Source organism: Triturus cristatus, chromosome 2_2 (genome assembly GCF_964204655.1).
Source record: "Triturus cristatus chromosome 2_2, aTriCri1.1, whole genome shotgun sequence".
Classification (NCBI taxonomy): domain Eukaryota; kingdom Metazoa; phylum Chordata; class Amphibia; order Caudata; family Salamandridae; genus Triturus; species Triturus cristatus.
In genome coordinates, this window is record NC_140582.1 from 969,007,506 (window position 1) to 969,024,014 (window position 16,509).

General features: G+C 41.7%; 1 protein-coding gene across 1 annotated transcript in view; it reads right to left on the reverse strand.

Annotated features, from left to right (window-relative positions):
* CC2D2A (coiled-coil and C2 domain containing 2A) overlaps positions 1–16,509 on the reverse strand; it is a 415,347-nt gene that overhangs the window by 159,644 nt on the left and 239,194 nt on the right. Inside the window, exon 23 of the mRNA XM_085642396.1 lies at positions 4,390–4,557. Coding sequence (XP_085498522.1) covers positions 4,390–4,557 — 168 coding nt within the window. The remainder of the gene's footprint in view (positions 1–4,389; positions 4,558–16,509) is intronic.

A 16,509-nucleotide genomic window follows, 5' to 3' on the forward strand; every position in this document is an offset into this window, starting at 1 on the left:
TGTTGGGGCTAAAAAGGGAGCCAGAGACGAGAACAGATATGAAATAAATGTAAAACAAAGGAGGACTAGTAGAAACCAAGACAAGCATTTGCAATGCAAGAGGACTCGCGTTTACGCGAGACCTCTTGAATTGCAACGGGAGTGCGGGTGGGCGGGCGTAATTAAGGCACGAATAACGGGAGTGGGAGGGGCGGGAGAGAAGGCACGGACAGCGGGAGGGGTGGTACGGACACAAAGTAGTGCTCAGGAAATATGCAGTAAAGGGGTCAATAGCCGTGGAAGGAGACATTGCTGTCATAAGTGGCTTAAAATTGGACATGCAAATGCACTTGTGAAAAACACAGATGAAAAGACTAGCCATTGCTGTGAAGGTCTGACTGATGTGGAGCGTGCAGTTTCTCACCAGATTGCAGCTGCTACACAAGATCTACATAATGAATGGTGCCAAACTTTGATCTGAGAGATGCTGTGAAATGGAAAGGCTTGTTCCAAAGGATCCTGGCAAAGACTGTTGTGAAATGTGGTGGCCTTCCAAATTGGGTGCATGCCTCTCACACACGTATGTGCCTGTGTCCCCCTGATAAAACAGCTCCTCTTCAAGAAGATATGCCAGCAGTGGTCAACAGTCCACAGAAGAGGGTCAGTCAAGCAGTAAGGGAACACACAGAGTCTGACGCAGCACTATAGAAAACTAAGGTGGCACTGGAAAAGCAAAAAGTGGTAACTGACTCAGATGAAAGTGGAGTCCAAAGGGTGAAAGAGTCAGATGCAGCCTCTGAAGAAGAAATTAGTGCTGTGGGCCTACGAGTGGAGGTAGGAAAACGCTGGCTGAAAGGGAATCCAAAAAGTTTGCAGTGGTCCCTTGAAAAATCATTTGCAGCCATAGCTGAAACATCTGAATCTGATCAAAGTGAAAATAAAAGTGAAAGGCTTGGATTGGAAAAGTGCAAGGAATTGATGGTGCTCTGTCAGAGTTTCTCAGCACCTGAGTGGTCAACTTGCATGGAAAAAGTACAGAATGCCACACTCTTTGAGCCACCCTGAAGGCAAGCTGGTGACAAAGAGAAAAAGAAAGGCTGAAACAATAACTGAGAATTGTCAAGAGTTGAAGAGAAAAAGAATCTTTGAATGATGAAAGAAAAAGAAGAAAAGAAAAGAGAAAGGAGAACTGTTCTGTTGAATTTTCCTTTTATTATTTTAGTTACTTATTTTAGTAAAAGACTAACAGTTCTAAGAAACTACTTACAGAACTCTGCACTACACTTGAGCTTGGCTATATATGATCTGATTACAAATTGTTATATGCTCAGCTTTTTCAATAAAAATGTAACCTGTAAAATTAAATAAATGTGATTATTTATAAAATATTTAAAGTATGATTTGATATCATCAAAAGGGAGGATTGATGGAGCTAGATTTCATCAAGATTAGGCATTGATTTATTTTTGTGCTTCAGACAGACTGCATTTAAAATGACGCAGATTTTAGCGCAAGCAAAATGAAAACATGACATAAGGCCTGGTCAAATGTATTCTTTTTAAGTGGCAGATTGTGGTGCATGAAAAGTGAAAACAGAAAACATGAATCAGATGTTTTTAAAGGGTAACACTTTTGGTACCTACAAGTAAAAATATGGCCTGGTGAGAATGCTTTCAGTTTAAGAGTGCTTTCAAGTAAAAAACAAAAATACATGCTAAACAGCCATGTTTAAATGTGATTAATCAATATGTAATCTCACTATAGAATGCACAAATATATTTGTACTTTCAAAATAGCATATAATTGTACTGAATTAACATGTATTTTTGCAAGAGTAGAAATGTGCTGAAATGTGTTTTTGCACTGTAGAAAACCACGCGATTTCAGTTTGCTTTAGTGGCCTCCGCTTACTGCAGTTTTTGCCCTTGAAGATTAGAATGGAATGTACTCCTATTCCCTACCAACTTTCAATGAAAGGGCGTTGTTAATAAATCACGCTCCCCTATTTCCGTCTCTTCGTCCTTCACTATGTTGCATATTATTTTTATTTTTTTTGTATTGTAGCCTGTTTAAACAGTGGAGTGAAGAGAAACTGCAGAGCACACATTTTTCATTTAAAATGTATTTTTCTGTTTCCTCATAAATAATACTTTTGTTACAGAAAATGTAATTGTTTTAAAATGTAATGAGGAACACGCCTGGTTAATGACATTTCCAGTCAGCCCATGGGGAGACGATGTGTCTTGAAGTTCTGATTGGACCAGCTACGAGGACCAAGCACGTGGACTTTTGCTTGAAATATGGCTTACAAGTGGGAGGGGTGGCTTTTTTGCTAATTTTTTTACTGAGGGCCAGGCCCAGCTTCTGTGCTGTACACAGAGACGGGGAGGAGAGAGAAGGAGGGGCTGCATCTGTGGGGGCTATTTTGCAGCTCCTGAGACAGAGAGGCAGAGAGAGAGAGCTGAGAGGATCAGAACAGGTTTAGATTTTAGGTGCTAAGCTTTAAACTTCAGGCTTTGACATACTGCTTTTGAAAAGATGTATTTGTCCTATGCATTTATTTCTCTTTATGGGAGATTTTTGCCATTATCAATTATTGATTAGCCATGCAAGACTCACTCTTTCCTTAAAAACTCTTTAAGAGTTTCTGACTGACAATTTTGCACCACATTTTCTTTTCTACATGTGATGCTCATATGCAGACTGTAATATGTTCTGTATTAATGCTACTGTTCCTAATTTTCAAATTCTGTAACCTGATTGATATTTGACTAATAAATAAAGGGTCAGAAAAACTTTACTTTTAACTAAGAAAATAAAACCCTTTAAAAATACTCACAACTCTCTTTATTGGCTTAAATATTAAATGCATTTTTAGTGTTTCATATTTATGTAAAGTCTCCTGAAGGTAATACATGGTGTCAAGGGCCCAACACCTATTCAGCGGTAAATAGAGGTAAATGAGGTTTTGCATTGAGAAATTACAGTTAAATTACCGCTGCATCACCTTTGAAATAAATAAAGATACCTATGGGTTTGTGGTAGGCTTCCCCACTTTATGGATTTATCCCACATATGAGAACTGTTGCCTTCCTGGCATCTCTTGCTTAAGTGAGAGTGTTCTGTGTCGGAATTGACTGCAGGGTGTGTGGGTAAGACAGGCCATGCCAATGTAGTAAAGCCATAGGTAATGTATGGGTGGGGAGTCTACAGTTGGGGTGCCTTGGTGATAGCAGTAAGTTTTTTCTGTTGCAGGAATTTCGTGTCTCAGTACATGGTATTTTTCTTCAAGGTGCCTGTGTTACTCTCCTGTCTTTTGTTCCCACCTTAGTTTGTTATCTGTCATGCTAACAATTAGAAATGAAGAAGTACTGTGTAGTGTTTCATTTCTTTCTTGTGTCTGTTGATCTGTAAGCAAGAAAAGTACTAAATTCTGTGTTGGTAGAAACTGTTAAGGCAGCAGTAGGCACTGGTTAAGCTGGGATGGTAGCACACCACTGGTAAGTGTGTTATTTTTACACCAATTCTGCTAGCATGTGGCGGCATCCCTGCTGGTAATAGACCTTTAGTGTTTGTAAGGCAAAATTCCCATCCTTGTCCTGGGCTAGCCTGAAGCACACCTATAAACATTTGAAAAGACCACTGGCTGAGGATGAGAAAGGAGAATTACAGAAAACAATTTCGGAGACTTGGAATACCTTAAGTATGGTCTAGGTATTTTTTGCATTTTTGTAGTACTTGACACAGCTGGAAGCTGCATCGGTGCTTTTGGTGGAATTACATGAAGACTGCAGTCTCATGGGCAGTTTTTGGGGAAAGATTGTGATACTCCACGCTCCCACTGTGGATAAGACAGAAATGTCCCCAATTGGATCCACTGTGAAGTGAATGGTTTCTTGCCAGTGGAGTGAGGATAACCAGATCATGAAATAATACCCTTGTAGCATAAACATTCTTCTATTTTATTTCCCCCTCCAAATTATAGTTAAGATAAACAACTATATTTCCTATTTGGTGATAAAGCAGTTATTTTATTTATGTTGCTTTACCTGTCATTCACATAATTTACTTTCAACCAAAAATATATTTGTTTGGAAAACGTATATTACTGATCAAAAATTGTTTCCCCTTTATGATTCCTGCACTTGAATACACATGCATTGAACACAGCTCCCCTGCTTTGGAGGGGCATCTATGTTCGAGGATCCAACTTTGGTTCAAGGACGTAAGCAAGTTGTAACCTGTTGATGTTAACCAGAATAGCTATTGTATAGTGATGAATGTTGCCATGTATAAGATAATGTTGTGCCTGAATGTTGATTTGGTCTAATTTTAAAAGAAGTTTTTTTGTCTGTGAAACTTCTTAAGGAAACCCAAACTATCAACAAATTAAAAGCAACAAATGCTTACCTTGCAGATGGTTTTCTTACAGGGATGTCAAAAGCACGAACAATGTTTACTAAGACTTTGATGTTGCCATCTGATAGGTTCTGGGCTGTAACTTTTTTCCTTTCTTTTCGTCTCGGCTTTAGAGGTCGCTTAGGCTCAGCAAGTTTGAAAAGGCCAAATCCTAACAAACTGATAAAATAATGAATTAACACTTCAGAAAATGATACATTTTTTTTACATTGATCCTCATAGAAAAAAATGTAGCTAAAATATTAAGGTAAATACGATTCTAGCAGGAGATTAGAATGGTTAAGTATAAATCCTCTAGGCCTGTCTCTGCCCAGGCCTTACCTTTCAGCACAGACAGAATGATTGCTCTTTGTTGTTTGCAATAAGACATCTACTAACCCCTGCCTATCTGCAGAGCAGCATGGTCCGCGCCCTATGCAACCAAGAGCAGCATGCAAATTTACCTCAGCTCAGAGTTACTGCAAGAATTTCATGGATGATTAATATTTTGTCTATTCTTTCTTTGTTGATGAGAATGTTCATATTAGGTGAGCCAAATCAGTCACTCATATTCATCTGTGCATGAACGTTTTAAGCCAGTTCTGCCAGCTAACTTCATTTGGATTGGACTCGTAAGGAGAAAGGATACTTACGATACCGACCAATCCCCCTACTTTCTTCTATGGGTGACATTTGTGGAAGAGGCATCAATATTGGGTGCACTGCTAGGATTAATTACCGGTATGCTTTCCAGCATGCGGTAGAAAGACCCCTGAAAACTGGCACCTCCACTGGGTATTTAATAACTATATTCCCATTCTTTTTAATCCCTCGAGTCACGTGTGAAGGTGGTAAGATTTCCGTAACTGTCAACTAGAATCCGGTCTGGTGAATATTTAATTACTTTTCAAGGCCTGTATACCCAGTGGAGTGGGGGAAACTTATCGCTGCCCTACTGAATGCTAGCTTCAGTGGGGCAACTTTCCCGGGTTCATGGAAGGGTGCCGAAGTTGTTCCCATCTTCAAAAAAGGGAGTCGGACCGACCCCGCCAATTATCGCCCCATAAGTCTCTTGGACTCCTCCCAGAAAGTGGCAGGTAAAGTAGTCCTAGGCAGGATATTACAATGGGTTGAGGAAAAAGGCATTCTTTCTGATTTTCAGGCCGGTTTTAGATCAGGTATGGGGACGATAGAGCAATCTTTCCGGCTTTTGATGCTCTATTGGAAAGTAGTTGTACTGGGCAAAGGCAGTCTGTATCTTGCTTTTATAGATTTGCGGACTGCCTTCGACCTGGTTCCGCGCAACCAACTCTGGAGTGTGCTGAATGATCTGGGCATCCCTCCATACCTCCTAAGTTTACTGGTAAAGTTGCATGCTGACAACTTTGCGCAGATCAGGTGGGGTAATCAGGGTCAAAAAACAAATCGAATACCTGTAAATAGAGGAGTACGCCAGGGGTGTGTTTTAGCCCCCACTCTGTTTTCCTTGTATGTACATGGAGTGGTGGAACACCTATCGGAAGTTCCATCAGATGCACCATCCCTGGCCGGTAGAAGAATACCGACTCTTCTATTTGCAGATGACACCCTCCTGATTTCTAAAACCCCGGTAGGCCTGCAGAGCTTGTTATCTAGCTTCAAATCTTTTTGTGATGTAAGGGGGCTAGTTATTAATACTGGGAAAACCAAATATCTAGTTCTTAACCCTCCGAAAAAGACAGTCAAACCACCAACTCTAGATTCTGTTTCCCTAGAGAGGGTTACTGAGTTTGATTATCTCGGCATCCGCCTTTGTGACTCGATGAGTTGGAAATGTCATCTCCACAAGATGTTGCTGACCCATAAAAGGGTACTGGGTGTCCTTCTTAAGGAACAACGTGCCTCAACCCTAAAACCCATTGCACCAATTCTTGATATTTATAGGGCAAGGGGTGTTAATGCAGCATTATATGGGGCCGAACTCTGGGGGGTACAAAAAGGTAGATCAGTTATCTCGCTCAGAAAGCAAGTTTTTTAAAGATCTAATGGGGCTTCCCTATAGCACCCCAACCCTCCCACTGTTATTAGACATGGGGATAAGATCAATTAGTGATCAGGCTAGGCTCCGCCCTCTCCTTTTATGGGCGAGAATCTGGAGAGTCCCAGAGCTGTCTTGCTTTGCAGACGTGTTGGAGTCGCCGGGCTGGTCCAAGATTCAATGGCTGAGGGAAGTCAAGCGCCTTCTCCTCAACATAGGTCTCGGCAATGCCTGGGTCAACAGAACTGCCCCCCCAAAATCTGTGTTAAAGAAATTATATTGGAATTGGGTAGCTGATGGCAGATCTAGTAACTCCAAACTGTGTAGGACCTCCTTGGATTTTTTATTAGTAAAAGATATGCCCCTCTGTGAACCATACCTGGACATCGTCACAAAGCGTTGGGATAGGGCATTGTATTTCCAATTCAGGATAGGTTTACTTCCTGTCGGGGAACTTACCTCTAGGTGGAAGGCCTCGGCCCAAACCATTTCTTTGTGTCCATTTTAGAGTACAGGATAGAGTCAATCCCGCACCTGTTTTTTGAATGTCCGGCCTATGTACTTCCCCGCAGTAGGTGGTTAAAACCACTCTGCAAAAAACTTGGGACAAGGCATTTTAAGGAGGCCTTACGTATTTTAAAAAATGACCCACGCCCACTTTTTGCCTGTGGTATAGCCAAGTTCCTGGGTTGGGCCTGGCGCATTAGATCAACTAGGCTTTTGTATCTTGTTTAATCTGTTTTTTAAATGATTTTATTTAATTTATTGGGGTCATTTGTAATATGAACTGTATGACAATGCACTGGCTCCTTTTACTGTTTTATTGTTCTATGCTAAATGTATTGCTTTTTAAGATATTTTTCATATCGAAATAAAGCCTATGATGATGATGATGTAAATTACTTTTCAAGGCCTGTATACTGTTTGTAAGGTGTGTGATGAGGAAAAAGGAAGACGTACACTAATGAAGGACATTAGTTAGTAATCCTGGCTTCACCACTTTGTTCTGCCTGTACTTCCATTATAAATGTGCATACAGGACACAATGGTAAACATATAAGTAAGCCTTTTTAAAACACATTTTTAGGTCAAGCTTAAACAGCGCTTGCGATGTTAGGCGATCTGTTGTCTGTACTTTTTGGGGTCTACCTACTCCAATGCTTTGGATTTGCTGGTGTGTGTCCTTTAGAAATCGTAGCCTGCAAATGGCTACTGGTGGGTGCATGTCCCACCTTTTCTCTCAAGTATATTCCCACGGAGTATGGCCGCAGGAGCGAGCAGGTATGCGCATGCTGCGTGTGTGCCTTTATCTTCGCGTTTATTTGGCTGGCAGTGGTGGCTGCCTACTAAGCAGTGCGCAGTTGGCTTTCTGCTGCAATAAAAATCTTCATCACCTCTAAGCCCCCGGGCCCTCACACTGCCAACATATTATGACAGCGAGGAAGGTGAATGCAAGTTGTTCACTGTGCATCTTTCCCACTGTCTGCTGGTGGTCGTGATCCATGCACACCCAAGATCCGGTGCCTAGAGGCCAGGTCTAAATGTTAGGCTAAAGTTTGGACATATGCGGGGTCTCTAACCGGGCTCCCGCCTCCTCGACGTCGGCAGCAGCTTGACGACACAAAGGTGCCTGCCATCAATTCCTGGGCAGCGCACCCCACACACGCCGCTGCTTGACCGCACACGCTGCTGCCCGCCCCTCCTGAGCTCATGTCTCTTCCACGCCAGCATCAACCTCGCCCCACGCCACTACTGGCCGCCTTAAATTGCACTCCTCTCTCCCGACCCCTTCACAACTCGATGACTACTGGACTACGGGCAACGTGCTCGGACCACGCCGTTTGCCCGCCTCGTCGCCTTTACTTCTGTATCACGGGCAACGCGCTCAGCCCATGCCGATGTCCCGCTGCTGAACATTCAGCTCCAGACTGCAGAAACCACCGGCCCACCAATACGCCTGCAGTTTTTGATCCCGCGATGTAAATCCAACGGCGGCCTGACACGACTCCCAACGGTGAAGTCACACATGACCTGGGGGCTCACCTTAGCACTTAAATTCCGGAGGACCCCCAGGTCATTGGGCGCTTCAAAAAATGCAGTCTAATCCCCTTACTATCATTTTGTGGGCCTGCTGACCGCCCGCCTCTCGCTCGGCCCTGGTAGGTGTTTGTCATGATCTCCTTGGTGGTCCTGCTTCGTCTCCCTGGCCCACACGCTGACCGGTGGTCAAAGATTGATATTCCTTATGACGTATTAAAGAACAGGGATCTAGTATCGTTTAAGAAGTAACAAATGCCTAGAAATCGGTTATTGGTGTACCTTCCTTCCCAGCCTGCCCCCTACATGGCTAATGTCCTATTTTCACCATTTACTAATCCAGCTGGTGCTGCTAGCGTTTGTGGAAGTCACAACCATCTCACAGCCTCTCTTCTCTATCTAGCCCTTTTCTTTCCTTCTATTCTTGTTCCGAATTTGTATTTCTCATGTACCTTGTTAGAACACTGGGTAAACAAGCAGTATTTCCTATTACTGTTGGCTGCCCCCTCCCCTCCCCGGGAAGAGGTCCACAGAGGAGGACTTAAGAGTTTCTATTTTTTCAAGGCCAGATGTTAGACCTAGCACCATTGGCGTGGGTCTCCCTTCCGTTTTTCGCTGTTGTCTCCTCTGTTTTTGCTGGTATTAGATGCTCTGGGCGCTGTGCCACTGCCATTCAGTGCCACAACGCGAATGCTCCCTGTGTAAATATGACTATGTGAATTGGTATATCCATGATTGGCTTATTTGGTTTACCTGTTAGTCCCTAGTAGCGTGGCCTGTGTGTGCCCAGGGCTGGTAAGCCAAATGCTGCTGGTGGGCCTGCATCGCTGGGTTGCGCCACCCACAGAAGCAGCCTGCAAAGGGTGTCTCCGACCTGCCATTGCAGAGTCTGTGTGCAGTCCAGAACTACCATCTTGGCTGTGAAGTGCACCCACTTCCCAGCCCCTGAACCTTCCCTTGGCATCATGTCAGTCACCCCTATGGTAGGGTGCATTGTATGTGTAAGGTAGGACATGCCTTGGTGTGTGTAGCATGTCCTGGTAGTGAATTGCATCCAATTTCGTTCTCCACTGGCCAGAATGGGCAGTTTGACTATTACATTCTATAGTCCGAACTGACCTAAGGAACATGGTAGAAAAACGTATTCAGTATGCCTGAACTCAGAATATTAAAATACATCTTTTAGTAAAGTTTATTTTTATATTCTGCGTTTGAAAATACCACTTTTAGAAAGTAGGTATTTTCTTGCCTAAGCCTTCCAGTGTGCTCTGCTGTTATGTGTATTGGCTGTCTGGTTTTGGAGGAACAGGGCAGGCTGAGTCAGACCTGGGTTGAATTGAGAGATCTGCATTGGAGTATGGGGAGGGGTAGCTCCTTGACCTGAATAGGGCTGTGCCTGGCAAGGTGAATGCTGGCTCCACCTCCTACTGTACGTCTGATGGCAGACCCCCTCTTTCTGAAAGGAAGGATGCAGCCTGGTAAACAAAGTGCTCCAGGACTGGGCAGAACAGGTTCTGGCTGGGTTCAGTGACTTGTAGCTTTTAAGAACAAAGACTTTTGGGGTATAAATATCTGTGCTGAAACCCCAACATTTTGTATTGCTCCTGGACAACAAGAAGAACCTCTGTCCGTGTAACTGAAGGAATCTGCAGGAGGTGACTATCCTTGTGCTTGGGTGCTGTTTCTTGGATTGGCCTGCAGTAGTTACTACTGGACTTGGAAGAAGAGGAAAAGGACTTTGAAGAGAACTTTTATTTTTATCTTGCTAAAGCAATCACCCAAGGGCTAGAAGAGAGCTAGCCTCCTGCTGGAGTCTCAGGCACATCAGACTCCACCACCAGCCTCCTGATTCCTCCCAGCGAGGATTTCTATCTGCAGGTGAGGCTCCTGTGAGTTCCAGGGCCTCTAGTTCTACTACAGAGAAGAGAGTGCTGAAATCGTCACTAACGCCCATTTGCGAGCCGCCGCAGCTGAAAAGCGTATGAAAAATCATCGCGCTGCTGCCGCCGAGCGCTCGCAAACCAAGGATCATCACATCGCACGCTTGCGGGCCACAAAGTGCTCGCTAACACCCAAAGATCATCGCATCGCACGTTTGCGGGCTGTCGAGTGCTCGCTAACCAAGTATCATTTCATTGAGATCATCGCATCACGACATCGCAGTGCGGGCGCCGTGCGTCCGCCATTTTCATTGCATCACACCTGGATCGTCGCTCCCTCACGGAGCGCCATTTCTTCTCATCGCAACAAGGTCGCACACGTAACAGGTTCGGCGCATCATCCTCCCTTGCGGCAAGGATTCAACGCATCGCCGGCTTAGCGTGAAGAAGTTTGTCGCATTGTCCCGCACGCATCTGCAGATCAGCGCATCATCCTCCCTTGCGGCAAGGATTCAACGCATCGCCGGTTTGGCATGAGGAAAATCATCGCTACAGCTCGTTTGCGACATTTTGGTTGTTTTGCTACAGAATCCAGGTACTTTGTAACTAAAAGGGTCGCAGAGACCACTGCTTTGAACTGAACTCCTCTTTGCACACTCTGAACTAGTTTTGCAGCATTTCAAGAATAATCCTATTTTACAGTATTGTGGCGTTTTACCGTTATTGGTCTTGTGTTAAGTCTATATATAAAGATACTTATTTTTCTATAATTACTTGTGTGCTGTCCCTTTGTAGTGTTCTTCACTGTGTTACTGTGTATGGTCATAAATGCTTCACACACTGCCTCTGAGATAAGCCTAGCTTCTCGTGCTACGTTACCACAGGGTTGAGCAGGGGTTATCAAAGGGTGTAGCCCTCTTACTCTGACATAGGAAGAAGGGTCCCTACTTGGACAGTGGCCAGCCATTGTCAACTAGAGACCCCCATTTCTAACACCATACCCTTGCTACCTATCTATCCTTTAAATTTCACGATGCATCACGGGCATTTTGGTGAACTTTCTTGCGGGTGGGGAGTGTTGGGGGTGGCTGGAGGTCGGAGTAGATAACGAATACTGTACAGCAGAGAGCCATCAGCTGCTAACAACTATCGATTGGGTGAATTGACCAGAAGCAGCATTGGAGCAGATGAGCAGTGGTACAAACCGTAGACCATTGACAGACGTTTATCCTTTAAAACTTGTAGAATTTTCTGAGATTTTTTTCATGACTAAAGAGGATAATATAGGAGTTCCATAGAGGGACGCATTGAACACAAGTGTTCTTGATTTTGAGTTATGCCTAGATAATGGGAGTATTTTTTTTTGGTAGCCAGTTTTGGGCATCTGGCCTGTTGATGTGACTTAGGCAGTTTGAGGCAGTTGAGTTGCAGTGGCTTTAAGGCTGGGTGCAATGAATTTAATCATAGGCACTGGAAATAAGCAGCAAACTATGCATTGTATGCAGCATGGCGAAGCATATTCTGTGGCAGTATTGTAATATTTCCCTATTTAAACACTCATTAATACTGTCTGGGCAAAAATTTGACCTTATTAAAAGAAGTTTAACACCCAAGTATACCAATCGGCATCTGAAAGGTGACATCTTATTCTTTGCGGATGGCCTGGCACTGCTCTGTATCACTATGGCATTTTTAAGTAACCTTGGATTAGTTTGAGCTAGAAACTGATATATTTTTTAAATCTGCAAATATTGGTGTTGGATTATCTGCTGGTCCCTGGAATTATGTGATTCTGTGCCCATAGCTTTTTTTCACATAATTATGGATTGTACATATTTGCCACCCAGTTCATCATCTGCTACATAAACGGCAGATTCTAACATTTAACATTTTGTTAAACGCAGCAAGATGTTTGCACGCAGTGAAATGCCCTTCACAGCAGTTAACTCTTCGTCTTTCATTTGCTCATATTTGTATTTAGGTATCAAGCCAATACTAATAAGTTGAAATCATTGCCCAGGCAGTGTTACGGTATGTCAAAATTACAAAAGAATGAATTGATACTACAAAAACTGTGCTGCATTATGTATGTGACATAGTTTGCCCTTTCCTTGCTGCATAATTTGGTGCTGCTGTGCCACATAATTTGGTGCTTTCCTGCCACATAATTCCAGTGGTCTCGGTTATTTGATAAGTGCTGAAAATACATATCAATGTGGAAATGTCCGCTGCATCGCATGATTTTAGTTTCCGTGGTATGGTCTTCAGTTTAATCAGTAGCTAGATAGGGAGCCAGTAAGGTGCCCTTCATGAAGAAAAGATTTTCCTTGTACTTATGTCGTTGTTGCTTGGGGCTTTTTAAAATAAATCTATGAGGAGAAGCTTTGTTTTGAGGGGGACCTCTATAAATACCAATACACTATAAAAAGTGTGAGCTTCTTCCATTCAGCAAGGACAATAATACACAGAAGAATGGATTGTGTTCTTGATCAAGGTGTTGACCTGTGGAACAAGGGACATACTACACATTGTATGGAGTACAACCAGGTTCTAACTGCCTCGCAGTGTGTTTCCTCTGTGCGGTGCAGGGTGCTTTAAAGTGCGCAAGAAGGGTAATTTTCCCTCTGCATCCTGAACTGGCCTCACAGTCAGAACTCGCCCCATTAGTCCTTTTAGCAGGGTCTGAGTGGAGCAGGAAGTAGGCTGGGGCACCGAAACAAAAGTGGCCCCATTAGTCAACTGAATATCGAAAAAGAACAAGGATTTGCAATGCAATTGGTCTCGCCTTTGCGAGAGTTTGAGCAATTGCCATTGTAAATGGCTTACGAGAAGCAAGGCTGGCAGTAAAAGAGATGCAGTTACTGCCAGCCTTGCTTCTTGTAAGCAACAACTATAACTACAAAGTGCATGTTTACACACCGCTCGCAGGTTTTCAAAACATATAAATAAAAGGCATCGTCATTTACAATGCCAATAGCTTAAACTCTCGCAAATGCGAGACCTATTGCATTGCAAATGCTTGTTACAAATATGTCATTTTATTAATAACAGATGGTTCTTTTCTTCAATGTTAGGTTTTATGTTGTAATGAAACCAAAAATGTAAATTTCCAGCAACTTTTCTTCTCATTAAATTATTCTTTGCTGATTTCTTGACCATATAGCCATGAACACACAATTTCGGGAACATCAAAAAAGCCAGTCCCATGCACCAATATTGTGTGTCCTCTGTCCAGATCCCGTACATTAATCAATTGTTGCTTTTGAGCTGCACAACTGTCTGTTTTAAGTAGAAGCTCTACAGAATATTGGGCACAGGAGCGGCTACAGGACGCATAAACCTCAGCCAAGGATCTTGACAGAAAAATTAGCCTGGTTTATTTGAGATGTGGGGTGGAATTATTTGCCATTTGAAAAATATTTTGCTTGACAGATACTTGAAGAGGGCCTTATTTAAGGCTTAAAATGCGAAGATGGAGGACCTTTGAAGGCTAAAGGGAGATCCTTAGTTGGAACTGTTGTTTATTCAAAGGACTCCATCCTGAACTTTGATTTTAAATATGGAAGGCAGGGCGTAAGTCATCAGGTTTATCTATAAGTGGTAAAAGAGAAGAGCAGTTGAGTCCTTGCTTCATTACAATTGAATGGCATATCTGACATTCAATGGTGAATACAATGCCCAAACCAGCTGTGACATATTCATGACATTCATGCTGGGTTGTTAACATGAACAGGGATAAACACAATAAATAATTAACAGATAAAATATAACAAATATACTGGGTTTTATTCATTGAACCCACATGTAAAAAAAGGAACAACTTTAAACAATTTAAGAAGTAAACAAATCATTTAAAAAATTACTATCTGGCATTTTTTCGTGTACTGTTGCATATGAAATACAAAACACTTTCAGTTCATAAGAAAATTCTGCATATAACATTTCGGAAACAACATTACTGGACAATCCGTAGTATCTTGTATCATTTTAAAAATGGTTAGTATAGTAAATCAGAAAATTCAATCTATAACAAATATGTAACTGTATATTAATATAAATTGTAAATCAGAAATACATGTATGCAGTTATTTTTCTACTCAGGAAAAGGAGAAGTATTTACTCTACAAAGCAATTGAGATGCCTGATCAATATAACTATGTGTTATATTGTAAACTAATTAATACAGTTTCAGTCATCAAACACTAATTAAACCATGCATCTAGTATTCAAGGGCTTTAGTCTAGACTTTAAAGAGTGTTTATGAGCATCGGTTTGATATCACCAGGCAGGGGTCTGACAGCTGCCCAGGATCTCAGATTAGATTCTGCCTTGCAGAGGAAAACTAAATATCAGAATTAGGAGCAGATCTATCAGTATGCACCGCATGTTGCCAAATACATATACAGCTACATGAAAATTATATTTCATGACACACATCACGTACATCAATAGTCAACTTTAAAAATGGCTATTAACTTCAAAATGTTATATTTAAAAGTAATCCTGCTTTATTTAAATCATGTTAATTTGCAGCAATTTCTTGCTTGTCGTATATCTTAGGACATTATAAAGTCAAATAACCATTTAAGTTGATGCACTTTGTGGTGTATGAATGCTTATTTATTATCTCCACTTTACTGTTATGCTTTAAAAAGTCATGGCACTCACTTACTTTAGAATTTTCTAATTATATTTGAAATCTCTTCTTCCAAAGACTTGGAAATTATTTTTTATTTGGTTAGGCTATATGATTCATCCATGAAAATATGTTCTAACTGTACAACCAAATGATGCTTTTAGTATTCCCTGCACTTGTAAGCCTTACAACACATGGGAGATAATACCTTGCTGACTCTACTGGGTCAGCTCAGGAAGTGTGGACTTTAAGCTTGCTTTTTCAAACTAAGAAAACTTTACAGTTTCAAATTCATATCTTAAAGGGGTATTCTATGTAGGACAAACGTTTGGTTATAGTTCACAAATGTAATGATGACACAGAGCTAGTACGAAATGTTGGGTGCCTGTCTTTACTTTTAAATATAGTGAACAAATGTTGGCTCAGCTTGATCCTTCAAGCTAACTCCAGTTTTATAGACTTTACTTAAAAAGCGCCATGAAAGAGTGAGGACAGTATTAACTCATGGGGAATCGAAAAATGAATGCTTTGGGGTAACTGGAACCTCAGACTAATGTTTTTATAGTACGTCATAGTAGAATGCTATATATCATTTATGACCACATTTGTGCTCTTTATTGTGGGGTCATTATCCACCTCCCTAAATTGGATGCCTGAGCACATACAACTGTGGCTTAAGCCGTGGGGATCAATTGCTCTACCTGGCAACTTATATATATATATTGGCCGGGTCTGATTGCCCCCTGAACAACTAAATAAAAGGAGAACATGCTTCATGGATGAGGATGTATGCTCAAAACACATGCATCTTCTTAAGACAGCAGTGGTATGTGAAACATTTGGATGTGGATATTTGGAGATGATGAAAAAAGGGAAATAACCTAAACAGCAAGCTGTTAGCCAGTACAGAGCAATTGTAAAAGGCTGCCATATAAGCTCACCAAATAAGATCACCCGTTTTAGAATAGGTTAAGCTAGATGAAACATTTCTTTAAAAGAACATCTTTGACCCAGAAGTGAGAAGTATATATTACAGGTCAAAATGTAGCAAAACATACATTTACACAATATTTTATGATTTCTCCTCTATAAAAAATGTCATGATATTCTAATTACAATTTTGAATTAGTCCACATGTTGTTTATAACATGCCTTCCCTTTTGAAAATGGTGACTTTACTATAATTACATTCCAGTCTTAGCTTGGGTGGATTTCTAGACCAATAGGGTTAGGTACTGGGCCCACACTTGGAACTTCTAGGTCACTCTCCAGACACATATGCAATAGTAGATCAAGAATAAAGCCCTTGACTAGGAATGTGCAGTATAGGAAAAAATAGCTTGCTGTAACATACCCTGGGTCACCAGTACTTAGCACACATCGTAAAGTACAGGAAAAATGTAAGACAATTAATAAACAACATACAAACAAAACTGTAAAAGACAATGATGAATGAAGAGAGCAACAGATCACCATATTTAATACAGTTGGAACAACAAATGTTCATACTAAGTGAGTGTCATAAAGAAAGTCATTCTGAATCAATAACCCCACATACTGGA